This window comes from Melospiza georgiana, chromosome 6 (assembly GCF_028018845.1).
Source record: "Melospiza georgiana isolate bMelGeo1 chromosome 6, bMelGeo1.pri, whole genome shotgun sequence".
NCBI lineage: Eukaryota > Metazoa > Chordata > Aves > Passeriformes > Passerellidae > Melospiza > Melospiza georgiana.
The window spans coordinates 63,517,164-63,533,580 of NC_080435.1; the positions used below are offsets into that span (position 1 = coordinate 63,517,164).

At 49.1% G+C, this 16,417-nt stretch overlaps 2 protein-coding genes across 5 annotated transcripts in view; one reads left to right on the forward strand and one right to left on the reverse strand.

Annotated features, from left to right (window-relative positions):
• FANCM (FA complementation group M) overlaps positions 1-16,403 on the reverse strand; it is a 59,041-nt gene extending 42,638 nt beyond the window's left edge. For all 4 annotated transcript variants that reach the window (XM_058026935.1, XM_058026934.1, XM_058026937.1 and 1 more), the window contains exons 1-4: positions 15,863-16,403; positions 14,606-14,778; positions 13,669-13,746; positions 13,055-13,213 (exon numbers count right to left, since the gene is read on the reverse strand). In XM_058026935.1, the coding sequence (XP_057882918.1) occupies positions 13,055-13,213; positions 13,669-13,746; positions 14,606-14,778; positions 15,863-16,292 (840 nt within the window). In that variant the 5' untranslated portion in view covers positions 16,293-16,403. The remainder of the gene's footprint in view (positions 1-13,054; positions 13,214-13,668; positions 13,747-14,605; positions 14,779-15,862) is intronic.
• LOC131085106 (heme-binding protein 2-like) lies at positions 328-11,677 on the forward strand. The gene is made up of 5 exons (XM_058026938.1): positions 328-556; positions 4,575-4,666; positions 5,681-5,822; positions 7,511-7,694; positions 8,587-11,677. The coding sequence occupies exons 1-5, from the start codon at positions 328-330 to the stop codon at positions 8,756-8,758; spliced, it is 819 nt and encodes a 272-aa protein (XP_057882921.1). The 3' UTR covers positions 8,759-11,677.
• Positions 16,404-16,417: the final 14 nt, after the last annotated feature.

Sequence of the window (16,417 nt, forward strand, 5' to 3'; positions counted from 1 at the left end):
TGGCGCTGGGCGGGCAGAGGCGATGCCCGCGGTGCCCATCCCTCCATCCCTCCCTGCGGGCACTGGGCGGGCAGAGGCGATGCCCGCGGTGCCCATCCCTCCATCCCTCCCTGCGGGCGCTGGGCGGGCAGAGGCGATGCCCGCGGTGCCCATCCCTGGCTCTATCCCTGGCGCTGGGCGGGCAGAGGCGGTGCCCGCGGTGCCCATCCCTGGCTCCATCCATCCCTGCGGGCGCTGGGCGGGCAGAGGCGGTGCCGCGGTGCCCCCGCCCCGGTGCCCGTCCCTAGATAAGGCGGGCAGCGGCGGCGCCGGGGGCGCGGAGCGGGGATGGAGACGGGCGGGTGCCGCATGGGCGGCGCGGGGCCCGGCGGCCCCGGCGCGATCACGCTGGAGGAGCTGGACGGGCTGGCCGAGGAGAGCCCCGACTCGGCGTACCACAGCCACGGCAGCAGCCTGGAGGAGGAGGCGGCCGAGCGCATGGACGACGAGGAGCAGGAGCGGCTGCTGAGCTACTGGCAGAGCGTGGGCCGGGGGCACCAGGTGGACGTGCCCCGAGGTAAGGCCGGGATGCGGGCTGGGGCCGGGCTGGGGCCGCGGGGCACGGCAGGGAACGCCCGCACAGTCCCGAGCCACCGGAGCCCGGCTCTGAGGCGGCTCCAGCGCACCCGCGGCGGCGCAAAGCTCTCCACAAGGCAGGGGGGCGGCTGCAGCAGCGCCGGGGCGATCTGTCCGCACTGAAAACAACCAGCGCGAGTTTTCAGAGCTAATTCAGTGATCTGTCCGCACTGAAAACAACCAGCGTGAGTTTACAGACCTAATTCAGTGATCCATTCGCACTGAAAACAACCAGCGCGAGTTTTCAGAGCTAATTCAGTGATCTGTCCGCACTGAAAACATCCAGCGCGAGTTTTCAGAGCTAATTCAGTGATCCATTCGCACTGAAAACAACCAGCGCGAGTTTTCAGAGCCAATTCAGTGATCTATTCTCACTGAAAACAACCAGCGCGAGTTTTCAGAGCTAATTCAGTGATCTGTCCGCAATGAAAACATCCAGCGTGAGTTTTCAGAGCTAATTCTGTGATCTGTTCGCACTGAAAACAACCAGTGTGAGTTTACAGACCTAATTCAGTGATCCATTCGCACTGAAAACAGCCAGCGCGAGTTTTCAGAGCTAATTCAGTGATCCATTCGCACTGAAAACAACCAGCGCGAGTTTTCAGAGCTAATTCAGTGATCCATTCGCAACAAAAACAACCAGCGCGAGTTTACAGACCTAATTCAGTGACCCATTCGCACTGAAAACAATCAGTGCGTTTTCAGACCTAATTCAGTGACCCATTCGCACTAAAAACAACCAGTGAGTTTTCAGACCTACTTCAGTGACCGATTAGCACTAAAAACAACCAGTGTGAGTTTTCAGATCTAATTCAGTGATCTATTCACACTGAAAACAACCAGCGCGAGTTTTCAGACCCAAAAACAGCCAGTGCAAGTTTTCAGAGCTAATTAAATATTAAACTGACTACCTGCAAAAGCGTTCTTCCTAAAAGTATCCCCTCTACCCCTGTATAGTTCTCCAAGGAAAGAGGGCTGTGTTTACAAACGGCCCGGAGTAAACAAGTAAAGGATTGATTTGCTTTCAACAGCTCCCGGGCTCATCTTAGAGTCGGTTGTTTTCAATTTTAAGAGAGTGGAGAATCTGAAAGGATGATGAGTCAGAGAGGTCCTAACCAGCAGCAGAGAGCCACCACAGGCTGAGCTCGGTCAGATTTAACTCTGCCCTGTCCTGGCCAGAGGAGCAGACTGAGATCTGCAGCATCTCTGTCCTGGCCAGAAAACTCACCTTCCCGAGGTGGGGAGAGCCAAACCCTGCCCAGGCTGCACTGGACACCACCAGTATTAAATTACTGTTCTTTAAAATAAAAACTCTTTCAATATTCCAACACAGCAAACTGAGCCCATCCTTTTCCAGCCACACTTTGAAGTCTCATCTTAACTCTGTAAAGCTTTAATGACAATTAACGTGCTAAAAGAAGGGTAAGATAGGTCTGAGCAGGGCTCCCTGCCTTGCCTTGCTCTCCCTGCCCCTGGAGGGTCTCTGGATGCCCAGGGCCATCCCAGAGTGTCAGTACTCACTCCAGCATCCACGGGTTTGTGTCAGGAACGCTGCAATCTGACAGTTCCGGGATCCCCAGGGCACGGAGGGTCTCCATTTAACCCTCCTGAGTGCAGCAGGAAACCAGAGCCCTTCCCCAGAATTACCTGTTCTGGTAGCCAGGCACTGGGACTCCTAAATTCCATCAGGAGGGATACAAAGTCCAAGGAATAAGTCGAAAGCAGGGTGTGAGCATGTTTTAGTTACACAGTTTTCCATATTATTCAGTTACACAGTTTTCCATATTATTCAGTTACACAGTACTACAGATTTGCTCTGCAGCACTCAGCACATGTTACTAAAATCAAGATGGAACAACACAAGGTTTTTAGAGTAATAAAAGGTTTTTAGAGTAATACAGGGTCCTGTCCAGGGCTGAAGGAGGAATCCCCCTGTGACAAGGAGCAGCCCATGTCCCTGCTCTCTGGGACAGGGACAGGACCCAAAGAATATTTAGGGTGGATTTTAGGACAGGTTCCTCCCCCAGAGGGTGGAATCAGCACTGGAAAAGCTGCCCAGGGAATGGGCAGTGCCCTGAGGCTGCCAGAGCTCCAGGAGAGAGCACAATACCCTCGGGGATGGCCAGGGTGGGATTGCTGGGGGCCTGGGATGATCCCTGTGCATCACTGAAACCATGACTGCAGAAAACACAGCTGTCCTGTCCCTCTGCTGCCCCCCTGGCCCTGCACAGGTGGAGCTCTCCAGACTGGGACAACGCAGAGCACAGACTCAGAAACTGAAGGATAAAACTCCCCAAAGGAATTTAATCAGTTGTAATCCCTATCCTCTGCATTAATATGGAATGCAAAAAACATAACCCACCCCCACTAATTGATAAAGTAATCTAAAAATAGAGTTAATTCTAGAGTCCTGAAAGCTTTCCTAATTCTTGGAAAATTCAGAGGTGAACTCTGCTTTTATTTTTCCCTCAGCCTCCAAAGAGATCCATTTACATGTCAGTTATTAGTTACATTTTAAATGTTTCCCATGACATAGTGCAAAGAAAAAATGTCTACACTTAACCACAATGTAGCTTTTTTACCTTTATTTTTTCCCCTCCCCTTTGTTTAAGGATCTTTACTATTCCAAACAGCCTTAAGGCTAAACCCCTGGAGTGGATGCCAGGAGATGGAGGTTTGATTCCCAGCTCAGCTACAGATTTACTGAGTGACCTCGGCCAAGTTAATTCTCCTGCATCTTAACTCTCCCCTCCTCTCACACATGGATAATAAACACTCTCCTCCCCCATTATCCTGCCTCTTCCACCTGAGGCACCTCCAGCTCCCCAGAACGGGCTCTGGGAGCTGAAACTCCTCCTTGTCCTGCATGTCCAGCACACACTGTGGGGCAGCAGGGCAGGGTTCACATCCAGACTGTCAAACACTGCACATAAAATCGAGTTTCTAATCCTCCAAGTACACAAACGCTTCATCACTCCAGCTCTGGAAGGCAGGGGACAAACTCTTGTGGAAGAGAGGTGTTCCATTCCTTAGACTGACCTTGTACTCACAGTGTGCCTGTGCCTGTCTGGTGGGGATCACATCCTGAGCAGGATTTATTCACGACCTTCAGCCAGAATTGATGTCAGAGCAGCCACAGTTATAGAATTAAACATCCTATGGATGTTTAAAATCCATTCCCACAGCAGTATTTCCTTGAGCCTGCCAACAGGGCAGCCACCCCAATGTCCTGTGTGTGGATACACCTGAACCCAGCAGCACAAGAGGTGCTGAGCTGGGAATGGCCCCTGCACAGGGCCAAAAGCTTTCCTGGACACTGGGGTAGGAAATGAAGGGAATGGGAGAGGGAAACCATTCCTAGCAGCACAGGGGCAGAACCCAGGGAACCTCTGCTGAATTTGCAGGCAACCCTGACATGGGAAGAGATGAGAATCTTGACCCCATGTTTCAGAAGGCTAATTTATTATTTTATTATATATCATATATTAATATATTATATTAATATATAATTGATAAATTAATATTAAGATATTATCTTAAAAGAAAATTATATACTAAAACTATGCTAAAAGAATAGAAGAAAGGATTTCATCTGAAGGAAAGGAAAGATAAAATCTTGTGACTGACCAGAGTCTGAGACAGCCAGATTGTGATTGGCCATTAATCAGAAACGACCCCATGAGACCAATCCCAGATGCACCTGTTGCATTCCACAGCTGCAGATAACCATTGCTTACATGTTGTTCCTGAGGCCTCTCAGCTTCTCAGGAGGAAAGATTCTAAAAAAATCCTAATAAGGATTTTTCATAAAACACGTCCATGACAAACCTCTCCTAGGAAAAGCTTTTACCTTGCCTAGAGAAGAGCAAACCAGAGCAGCCACAAAGACCCCCGAGGGCATGAGGCACATTTCAGTCTCGTTTCTGGAGTCTCACCTGGGAACTGTGGTTCTGTTGCAGACATGGCAGAGCCCATCCAGCAGCTGACCAGGAATAACAACCCCCAGGAGAGGCAGAGCATCCCCTTCACCCTGATCCAGCGCAAGGAGAAGGTACTGCTGCCCCTCCTGCACACAGGGCTGCCAAGGGCCCCCAGAAATGGCAACGGGCTCCCCACAAAGGGATTTCAGCTCTGTGGGACTCTGAACATGAGTGCAAAACATTGTGACTGTGCCACTGCCTCTCATTTGGAACACCTCATCCCTTGGACATGTGTAATTTTCTTTTTTGCAAGCCAGAAGATGGCCAGGAATTATACCCTTTGAAACATAATTAATTTAACAAAAACCCCTCTTTGCCATTTGAAATAAAATGCCCCTTTTCTTCACTTAAATTGCTGCATTTGCTCCTTTTCAGTCATGTTGATAAAACCTTACAAAGAGTACTTGAAGAGATGAATAACTGAATTTAAAACTAAAAATGTATTTCTGTATTACGGATCATTATGAAACAAAGCAGCAATTTATAAACCCATATTATCCTCTAATAAAAAACTGAAATTAATGTTCAGCAAATTGCTTGCAGCTCAGGAAATGTGCAAACAAATGTTTAATCTTAAATCAAAACCATGAAAACCTTTACTGACCATCTGTGAGGGCTTTTTGGCCACATTTCTTTTAAATAGATTTAAATAATTCACACTTATAAATATCATCGTTTGAGAGTGTTTCATTTAAACACTCGAGTGTGTTTAAATGAAATGGGGAATGCTGACTGTTTATGTTTAAAGCATTTTTTAATGTTACAGTATTACTGTAACAACTGCAGCTAAAAAATGAGGTTATTCAGTGTTAATTGCAACTAAATGTTTAATAGTGCCAGTCCAAAAGATAACAGATCCTTATTTTAAAGGAGAACTACCTAAAAATCTGCTGAAGTCAGTTTTGATCCAAGATTAGCAGTGTATTCCTTGGTTTATAGGAGGAAGGATTAAAATTCATGTTTCTTTCAAGGTCATGGCACTGAGAGCTGAAGAGACGCAGTTCTCGTGCTTCACTTGTGTTTGTTTGCCTGATGTTTTTAGCTGATTAAATGACAATCCCAAATTCCTCCCTGTGTGTCTGCAGCTGGGAGACCTGCTCTATGAGAAAAGGCAGTATGGGAAAGCCAAGTGGGCTTGTATCAAGATGAAAGAGAAGCAGTATGAGCAGAGCATCTGCCTCGGGTTCATGAAGCTCATGAGGTACATCTGTGAGCAGAACTCCTCAGGTAACGACACCCCAACCCCACGGCAGCTAGAAAATTGTGTTTCTGCCCTCTCTGCTGATTGGGGAGATGCTTTGAACAGCTTGTCCCAAATCCACGCCCTACAGAGATGCTTTTTCCATCATACAGCCTTTCTATAAAAATCATAGAGATCCTGGGATGGTTGGGGTTGGAAGGAGCCTAAATCCCCTGCAGTGCCACCCCTGCCATGGCAGGGACACCTCCCGCTGTCCCAGGCTGCTCCAAGCTCCCTGCTGTAAATCTGCCATTTCCTACAGGATTTGCAGAGTTTCATTTTCACAGCAGCACTGAAATCACCTGGCAGAGTGTGATACCAAAAGGGAGCAGAGTTTTCTGCCTCCTTCCCTTTAGTTCAAGCTATTAAATTGTCCCTGTCCCAATGGACACGGCAAATTTGTGGTTGAAGCATGTTTTCCAGCAAGATAATCCAGTTTTAGCTCAAAATAATGGCAAATCCACCATGTCCTTGAGAGCTTGTGCCTGCCTGTAAAATGTGCACCTGGTGTGCAATCCAATTTAATCTGGTTTTCACTTCCAGACATCAGTTCTCATGTTTTTCATCCTCCAGTTACTATCAAGTTTTGCCATGCTCAGTGCTCTGTGCTGTAATTGACTCAGCCCTTAAGTATCTTTCCAAGAAAATACAAACATTGATCAGAAAAGCTTTTCCTTCCCCAGGGTACCTTCCCCATTCTTTTAACACTTTCATGTGGTTTAAAAGTAATTTTAGCTCCAGAACTGCAAGGTTGTTATCAAACTGTAAAGAAAGGAAGCTCCCTCTGCCTCCTGCACTCCAAACATATAACAGTGCAAAAAAAAAAAAAAAAACTGCAACATTTTTAACAGCAGCAAACCCTCAGTGAATTCACAGAGCAGCCCCTTCTCTTGCCTGCAGTTTTGCTCCCAAATATTCAAACCATGACACAAGGTCAGTTTGAAGATAAACACAACTCCTTTAGGAGAGGGAAAGACTTCAGGCAAACTCCCTGCCCTGCATGGAGAGGGGAGAGCTCACCAAATGCTGTGTTTTGGACACAAATGCACAAACATCTGCACACACACACAGACTACAAAGCACAGGGAAATCACGGAGCCACAGATGGTTTGGGTGGGAAGGGACCTTAAAGATCTCCCTGTTCCACCCCTGCCATGGCAGGGACACCTCCCACTGTCCCAGGCTGCTCCAAGCCCCAGTGTCCAACTGGTCTGGAGCACCTTTAGGGAAGCAGGGGCAGCCACAGCTGCTCTGGGCACTCACTGCCCAAACCACCCCAGTGAAATCCCTTCAAACACTTTGGGTTTGAAGCAGCCTGATACTGACACTTTGTAGACTGTATGATTGTTTGTTGTATGATTATTCCTCTACATTTCTATCTACTGATGAGGATCTTACCCTTCCACTATACTAATTACAATCCCCTTCCAATCCTTGGAATCTGGTTTAAACCCAGAGAAGAGTAATAAACATAGTCCTGTTCATGCTGGCCCTATCCCTAAGCCTAAGCATCCTCTTAACTGCACTAAACTTCTGACTCACCCAAACAAGCCCCAGCTCCGAAAAACCATCCCCACACGAATGTGGATTCGACCCCCAAGCCCAGCAGGCAGGCACAGCGTGCAAAGCTTCCCCTGAGTCTCCTGAACGCCCTGACCCCCCTGTGTGTGGGCAGGGCTGTACCTGGGCATCACCGTGCCCATCGTGACCATCGTGCACACCAACGAGGCGCAGTCGGCGATGACACAGGCCGTGACAGTGGCCTATTACCTGCCCGAGGTGCTGCAGGACGAGCCCCCACACCCCTTCGACTCTGACATCATCATCGAGGAGTGGCCTGCCACCATTGTCTACAGCAGGTGAGAAATGCTCTAACTGCTCTGATCAACACAGGAAAAACACCCAGCTCTCAGTCCGGGCACCTTAGGATTTTTAGACCTTGTAAAACTTAATTTCAAGAGTTGTAAAAGCTGACTGGTCAGGAAATAAAGGTTACAAAATTATAACAGGGAAGGGTTTTGGGCACTGCCCAGGCTCCCCATGGAATGGACAAAGCCCTGAGGCTGCCAGAGCTCCAGGAGGGTTTGGGCACCACTGCCAGGGATGCCCAGGGTGGGATTGTTGGGGGTCTGGGCAAGGACAGAATTGGAATCCACAATCCCTGTGGGTCCCTTCCAGCTCAGGTTATTCTATATTTATATCAATTACTTGGTAAAATGATGCATCTGTAATTGTGTGCTAAAATACCCTCAAGACTATTCTGTGTAGTCGGGAACAAAGTGTCTGACACGGCACAGAAAAAATGGTTTGGGATTAATCACAGTCAGTACCATTGGTGAAACACAACCAAGTCATTCAGAAGGCATTTGTGGAAAAATAGTGGGTTTGAAATGAACACAGTGGCTCTGGAAAAACAGTGAGTTTAAAATGAGTCACAGAATGAACTAGGTTGGAAAAGACCTTTGAGATCACTGAGTCCAACCTATGCCCTGACACCACCTTGTCACCCAGACCATGGCACTGAGTGCCACTTCCAGGCTTTACTTAAACACCCCCAGGGATGGTGACTCCACCAGCTCCCTGGGCAGCCCTTTGCAATGCCCAGTCACTCTTTCCTGAGGAGCTTTTCCCTCAGGTCCAGCCCAGATCTCCCCAGGTGCAGGTTAGGGCTGTCCCCAGGGTGCAGAGCCACCCCAGCAGCATCAGGGAGCTGTGGAAGCAGCCAGAGCTGATGTGAGCTGACCCCTGCAGGAGCTTCCGAGGGATCACCAACGAGGACTCCATCATGAGGGAGATCAACCTGCTGGCAGCCATCCTGGAGAGCCCCGAGCTGTGCCTGCGGGACACGTTCATCATCGCCGGCTACACCAACCCCGCGGCCGCCAACCGCCACAACGAGATCTGGTTCCTGCAGCGGCCCTGAGCTCCTGCTGCTGCTGCTGCTGCTGCCCTCGGAGCCTCCTGCTGCTGCTGCTGTCCCCAGAGCCTCCTCCCCTCACAGGTGACCCCAGCTGTCCCCTGGCACAGGTCAGCACTGGGCATCTCAGCTGGGTTAGGGGCAGCCAGCCCAGCTCAGCTCCCCAGGCACAGACCCCTATGGTAACTCTCACTAATTTCATGGAGGGTTTTAGCACTTTAAAGTTAGTTCACCTTTTCTATCTTATTGACCAGGTAAGGGAGGCAGAAACCTCTTCCCTTCCACATCCCCAGCCTGCCTGTGGCTCGGGATGGTCCCTGGGGACATCCTGGAGCCCTGGCCTGCTCCAGTGCTGCACAAAGACCCCGCTGGGGCTCTCAGTGTGACACACCAAACCCACCTCACACAGGCACAGCAAGAATGTCCAGGTCTCAGTTCCTGAGGAGAACTACCAGGTTTAGCCCACTGGGATAGAGCATGGAGTAGGAACAGGCCAATGCTGACAGCTGTGGCACAGAGATCCCCAAAGCTTACCTCAGAAAGCTCCCAACCAAAGCATCCGAGTCTGCAGAGAGACCAAAACTCCTATTGCTCACTCAAGTGTTGACAGCAAAATTACAGGTTATCCTCATCAAATTTACAGGTTATCCTCATCACAGCCCCCAGGAACCCCATGGCTGGCTCTGGCACTCCTAAGGAAACACTGGTGATTTGGAACTGCAGTTTTCTGAGCAGTTTGTCCTCACAGCTTTGCTGGGTGCTAAAGCACTGCAGCTGGAGTAAACTGTTCAGCACTTCTGGCTGTTAATGGCATAAATGACACAAATAACCACAGAGAACATCTCAGATGGGAGTGACCTGTGGCAGACAGCTCTGCTGAGAGCAGGGCTGCAGCTCCAGGCAGCACAGCTGGGTTTGAGCATCCCAGGGACAGGGAGCCCCCAGCCCCTCTGGGCCCTGTGCCAGTGTCTGACCACCCTCACTGTGAGAGATTTTTCTCCCTGATATCAATTTGTTGTTTGTTTTGCCCTCACCCCTGTGCTAAGCCCTCAGCTGGCAGCCTGGCTCTCTGCAGAGGCTGAGCTCCCACACTGCAGAGCCCCCAGAAGGTCTGGGAGCAGCATTGCCACTGTTCCCCACAGCCCAGGAGCACCCACTGCACTTTAGAGTCAGGGTAGCAAACAATCCTGCTCTCCAAAATCCCTCCCTAATGTCTCCCCGTACTGATGTGATGGTAGAGTTTATTCTTATAGAAGTAAGTAATTTTATATAAAATTCACTGAGTACATCACCAGCATTATTCATTGGTCACAGGATTTAGGGTTCCAACAGAGCCTCTGTGCTCTATAATTCCAACACACAGAGCAGCAACCAGAGCCAGGGGCTGCTAACTCACAGCAGGGTGGGAAAACAACCCCAAACATGGATTTGTGGAGGACTTCTGAAAGAGCCCAAAGGCTCCTGGTCCCACAGGGAGGGAGGGCTCTGTGCTCAGCCCAAAACCTCCTCCTGAGCAGCAGGATCAGAGTGGCCTTGGTTTAAGCAGGACCACGGTGCCCTCTGGTGCCTGCTGGGCACAGAGATTCCCTGGGAAGCAGCAAGGAGAGGGGGAAAAGGAAACAGAAAATGAAGAGACACAAAAGCCTTAGTTTTAGCACAAAAATACCCAAGAGTTTTTATGGAGAGGGGAGAAAAAGACCAAACAAACTAAAACGCAATACAGTGTCCCAGCCTGAGAGAAGGAAAATTAAAAATGCCAGCCAGTATTAAACTAGAGGCTCTTAATTAAAGAGAAACAGAGAAAGTATTTTTAAAATTGAGTTGACTAGAGGGCCGAGGGAGGCATTAAATAAAAGGTTTTGTTCTCATATCCTCCCCCAGATTTTTGTAAGAGCACATAGAAGTAATTTTCACCTCTGACAAGATTTTATGGCAAATTAAAGAAATTTCTGCCATCTGAATTCTTTTGCCAGTGAGGGAAATTCTCCTTATGCTTTGGCACAACAGATGTTGGATAGCTCCTGGAAGCAGTGAAATCCTCTCTCTCACCACAGAGCACCAGTTTGTACATAATTCACATTTTAAGCCTCTCCTGCAAAAGCCTCTGTTGTGTCTGATGTCCCTGCCAACCCCTCCTGTGGCTCAGTTCACCGTGGGTGATGTTCTAGAAACATCCTGGAGCATGAGCAGATCTGTCTGAGTGTGCTGACATCCCACCTGCAGCCCAGCTCTCCCTGCTCTTTATGGCAAACTGTGAATCCCCAGGTAGTATTTATTTATTTTCACTTCTGTTAGATGGCTTCTGCTGCTGAGAAAAAACAAAAACCCAAAAAAAACCAAACAAAACACCTACTTCAGCTCCAGTTTGGAGATACACTTTATGGCTTGGTACCAACAGATGCCACTGGCCCTTGGGAGCACAGGGACCAACAGCTCCAGTGTTTAGCTGACACAGAACCCAGTTTATTCAGTTGTTACACCTCTGAATGCCAAGCAAACATCACTGCTACTCAGATCTGACACACCATGTCAGGCATGACTGCCTAGAACAGGGATTTTGTTATCCACCCGTGGCTCTGCTTTGGAGCCACTTGTGGATTTTCAGTTTTAATGTGCAGTTATTAGCTTTCCACTCATGAAAGGAGATAATACATCAGCATTCACCCCTATTTTTGGAAGATTAAAATATGTAGCCTTAACAGATAAGTGTTGTCCTGCATACTGTGTATTTTCCAAACCAGAGTTAGTGCCTAAAAAGTTGATTCCAGCTATTGTGATACTCAGGGCCTTGCTTATTGTACGTAAAGACATCTCCACAGAGTTGCTCTGGCGTTGTTGTGCTGTGCTGTCTGACACTGTCCTTTGCTCACACTGAAATGTTGTCTTGTTTACTGTTGGGCACAATTAAAGAATGGTTTTACTGTGCACAGGACACCTGGCTCTCGTTCTTGCAGCACACACAGCTGCCCTTGCTCTCCTGCCTTGGGACACTGCTCTGATTTTACAAAAGCCAAATGTGAAATGGGCACCTCAGGCCCCAGAAGGTGAGGGCCAGGAGCCCCTTCCCCAGGTGCTGAGGGCTCCAGGAGTGAGGCTTGGCCTTGGCACACACTAGAAACCCTCCCTGCAGCCCTGGCTGTTACTAGAAGTACTAGAAGTTGTGTTCTCCAGGAAAGCTGCAGCACCTGAAATGCAAATGCACAGCAGAGGAAGGAAACAGAAAGCACTGCAGCCACAGGCAGGGCTGGTGGAGCCAAAGCAAGGTGCTCACCACAGCTTGAACCCCAAAACAAAGCCCTGCACTAGCAGAGCCCTCAGAGGCACCTGCAGCAATGCAAAACTACTGTGAAGTTCCTCATTTAAACACTCTCAGGTCCCTGGGTTGCAAATATCTGATGCACTCACAAGTTTGCCTTCCAGTGCTCTTCACACAGCTACACCAAAATCCACCAATTTTAACCAAATTCCCAGCATTACCAGGTTGGGAGAGACCTTCAAGATCATCCAGTCCAACCCCAACAGCTCAACTAAACCCAGGCACACCCAGGCTTTGTTAAACACACGTGCTCTGAGGCCAACAGTCTGGTATATAACTCAATCCTAACCTGTTATGCCTCTAAACACAAAAAGAGCAGATATTTTACACTTTCCAGACTGGTGTTTTATGGAACATCATTTGCCAACGGGTATCTTACTGGGAAGGCACAGATCACTCAGTTACAACTGACTGACAGACAAACAGCTCTGGTCCCCAAAAATCTCTTATATTTGGGCAGTAAAGATTGGTAAAAATGAAAAAGATGTCATCATCATAATAGAAATAGGCCAATAAAAAAAATAGGCCAAATAAACCAATTTAAAAAAAAAAACCTCCAGGAAAACTAATTACACTTACAGATGACTTAAAGCTTATTCTAAAGAATATTCTTAATCACAGAAAATGTTCCAGCCCACAAACAGATTCCTCAAGGCATTCCCAACATCTTAATACTGAGTTCAGCCAAATGCAGAAACCTCAGTTTAGGTCTGGTGTCAGTTTTGCAGACTGCTGAAAGAAGGTGAGGAAAATTCAATTCCAAGTTTTCCACCTGAGCTTTCCAAGTTACTGCAAGGTAAAAGGTGCCACTGGTGCACAATGAAACTGCAGCTGCTGGAGTTGAACCCATGGTGCTTAATTTACCCTATAATTAAAGTTAATTACATAAGAAATTGTTGTCTTTATAAACACTGCAAGTCTAGACAGAGATAATAAAACATTTCCTGTTACTGACCATTGACCAAAAAGGAAATGCAGCCACTCACCTTGATGTAAGTGTTCTGAAATTCTACCAGTTCTTCCCCAAGTGGAACTACAATTTTTTCCACTTGTCTCTCGTGAGAATAAGGCTGAATTTCTGGAGAATCTTCAGCACACACCTCTATCTGAGCAATCAGCAAGTTGGAGATAACTTGTTGCACAGCCTGGTAAAGCCATAAAAACAAAGTAACTATTTCTGTATTTTAGCAAGGGTTACATAAAATTGTTAGGAAAAGACACCCACTGCCTATAATGAAGAGAGAAAGGACAGGAGATAGAATTCCAGACTTGGGGATTGGAAAGGAACCTTAAATCCCATCCCACCCCTCCATGGCAGGGTCACCTCTCACTGCCCCAATGTCCAACCTGGCCTTGGGCACTGCCAGGGATCCAGGGGCAGCCACAGCTGCTCTGGGCACCTGTGCCAGGGCTGCCCACCCTCACAAATCAATAAAATGTGGTTTACAGCATGAGAAACACCAAACCTCACCAAGTAATGGACTGTAAATTGATTCAGCCTTGATGTGGAATGCCTCGGGAGCCTGCAGAGGCTTCAGCAAAAGAACAGAGCTCCCACCCAGCCCTGATTGTTGAGAGCATGCCAGGAGCTGTGGCTCACCTTGGTGTCACTGCCTGGGGTGGCACTCAGGGCCAGGACCCGGAATTGCTTTGTGTATTTGCTCAGCTCCCTCACAACCTGAGAGCAGGAAAGCTTCATTAATGCCCTGAGAGGAGATTATTCCCTTGTGCAAACTACAGCAGTGAAAATACCCACTGAGTAGGAAAGGCTTAACAAAACACTCCAAAAATACTGAATCCCAGAATGGTTTGGGTTAAAAGGACCTTAAAGATCATCCTGTTCCATCCCTTGTCATCCACAGGGACACCTCCCATTGTCCCAGGGTGTCCCAATGTCCAGCCTGGCCTTGGGCACTGCCAGGGATCCAGGGGCATCCTGGAAATGTACCAAGAGCAACCTGGAAAATTAGGAAATGATTTCTCATTTGATTTAACAAAAGTATTGACAGCCCACTAATTCAGGTGAGCTGCCAAAAAGTGAGTCTGAAGATAAAGTGTAAAAAATGTAACTAATGGATGATTAATCCTATGTAATCTGAAATCCACAAATATCCAGTAAATTTCTCCAGTGTACCAAAGTAACTTCTTAAGCCACCTATTGCTCTCAGGAGATTAACCCTTGATAATGCAACAAACTCTTGGCAAATCAACAGAAACAACAAATTTAAAAAGAAATCTTGAACTGAATAAAGAACCTTATAAAAACACTGTTTTTTTAACATTGCCCAGCCAAAACTGTCTTTAAATCAAAATTACAATTTAATGGAGGCACTGAAAAACATACCTTACAGGTATTATTAATAAACAAGGCAATGATAACACACAGGAATGTTGGAGGGCTTTCAAACAAAGTTAAGGACCTCAAGGACAGCAATCTCCCCCCAGCAATGACACTGATGCTTTATGGAGATGCTGGAAGCAATACTGGGGAAGGTTTTTGTGCCTGGGAGAGAAGAGTGGGGTGGCTCCAGCCCTACCTGGCAGTAGGCATGATTGCCAAGGGCTTTGTGGGCTTCATCAATAACCAGACATTTGATCTCCACAGCAGGACAGGTCCCACGAGAGAGGTCATTGACCATTATCTGAGGGGTGAGGAAAAAGACTCTCTTGGTGTTCCACAGCTCCCGGCGGCCCAGAGCCTGCGTTCCTCCTGGAAATCAAAGAAACAACATCAGGGAACTCAGATCAAGGTATCTGACAGTGATCTGACAGTGACAGGGCTGGCAGACACATAAAATCATGGGATGCTTTGGGTTGGAAAGGGACTTTAAATCCCACCCAGTGCCACCCCTGCCATGGCAGGGACACCTCCCACTGTCCCAGGGTGCCCCAGTGCCCAGCCTGGCCTTGGGCACTGCCAGGGATCCAGGGGCAGCCGCAGCTGCTCTGGGCACCTGTGCCAGGGCCTGCCCACCCTCACTGAACACAGAATATTGACAGAATATTCACAGAATGCCCAGGTTGGGAGAGACCTTCAAGACCATTGAGTCCAACCCAGCCCCAACAGCTCAGCTCAGCCCTGGCACCCAGTGCCACATCCAGGCTTTGTTAAACACACCCAGGGATGGGGACTGCACCACCTCCCTGCGCAGCCATTCCAGAACTTTGTCACTCTTTTGGAGAAAAACTCTTTCCTAATAGCCAACCTATATTCCCCTTGATGCAATACAATGACTAGGAAGAGTTTTTTGCATCAAAAAATTAAATCCAGAACCATGGAAATCAAGGCTGGGGAGCTCAAGATGCCCTGTAGATGCCCACTGCCCTAAACATCATTTAAAAGACCTCTGGGAAAGGTCTGAGCCTAAAAACAGGTTATGGGTTCAGTCATTAAGGCTGCTACCTCAGAGAGGAATAAACTGCAGCTCAGGGGTCTACAAAAACTTCATAAAAAGGTGAATGGAAAGTGACAATGAAAGTGACGAGGAAAGTGACAATGAAAGTGACACAGAAAGCGACAAGTAGAGGAGAAGGAGGGGCAGAAACAGCTCCAGTGTGGGTTTGAAGAGCCATTATTCCTTGGCTTTAGCATCCCACAGAGCGCTCTGCGTGTGCAGAGATGTGGACGCTGCGACCCACAGGGCTGCACCACAGCGCTTCACCCTTTATACAGGCGACCTGTGCTTTTAACTACGGCCAAACCAGCACTCAGCCCTTCGGACACCTCTCACGTTTTATTTTTCCCCTCACACCGTGTGTTTTCACGCCGGGCAGCCCGCGGGCAGCGGCCGTACCTGTCATCTCCGCCATGTCCCGGCACGGGATGCCCATGACGCGGCCGCACGCCTCCATCTGCTGAGCCACCAGCGGCTTGGTGGGGGCCAGGAACAGCACCTTGCCCGAGGGGAACCAGCGGTAGAAGTTGTACATGACCACGGCGGCCACGAAGGTCTTGCCCAGCCCGGTGGGCAGGCACACCAGCGTGTTGGCCAGCAGCGCGGCGCCGGCCATGCGCTCCTGGTAGGGGCGCACGGGCAGGTTGGTGGGGTAGATCCAGATGGAGCCCGCGGCCTCGCTGAAGCCCTGCGGCGGGCCGGGGTCGGCCGCGGCCGCGGCTGCCAGCAGCAGCTCGTCATCGCTGTCCCCGGCCGGCTCCCTCCGCTCCGCTCTGCCCTCAGGCGCCCGCCACACCTGCAGCAAAGTGCGCTGCCGGCCGCCGCTCATCCTGCCGCCATCTTAGCCCTGCCTCACCGCCACCGCTTGAAACCGCCGCCGAGAGGAACGGGAGCCGCCTCCCGGCCCTCCTCCCTTCTCTCCCGGCCCTCCCCTCGCCCTGAGGTGCCCGCCAA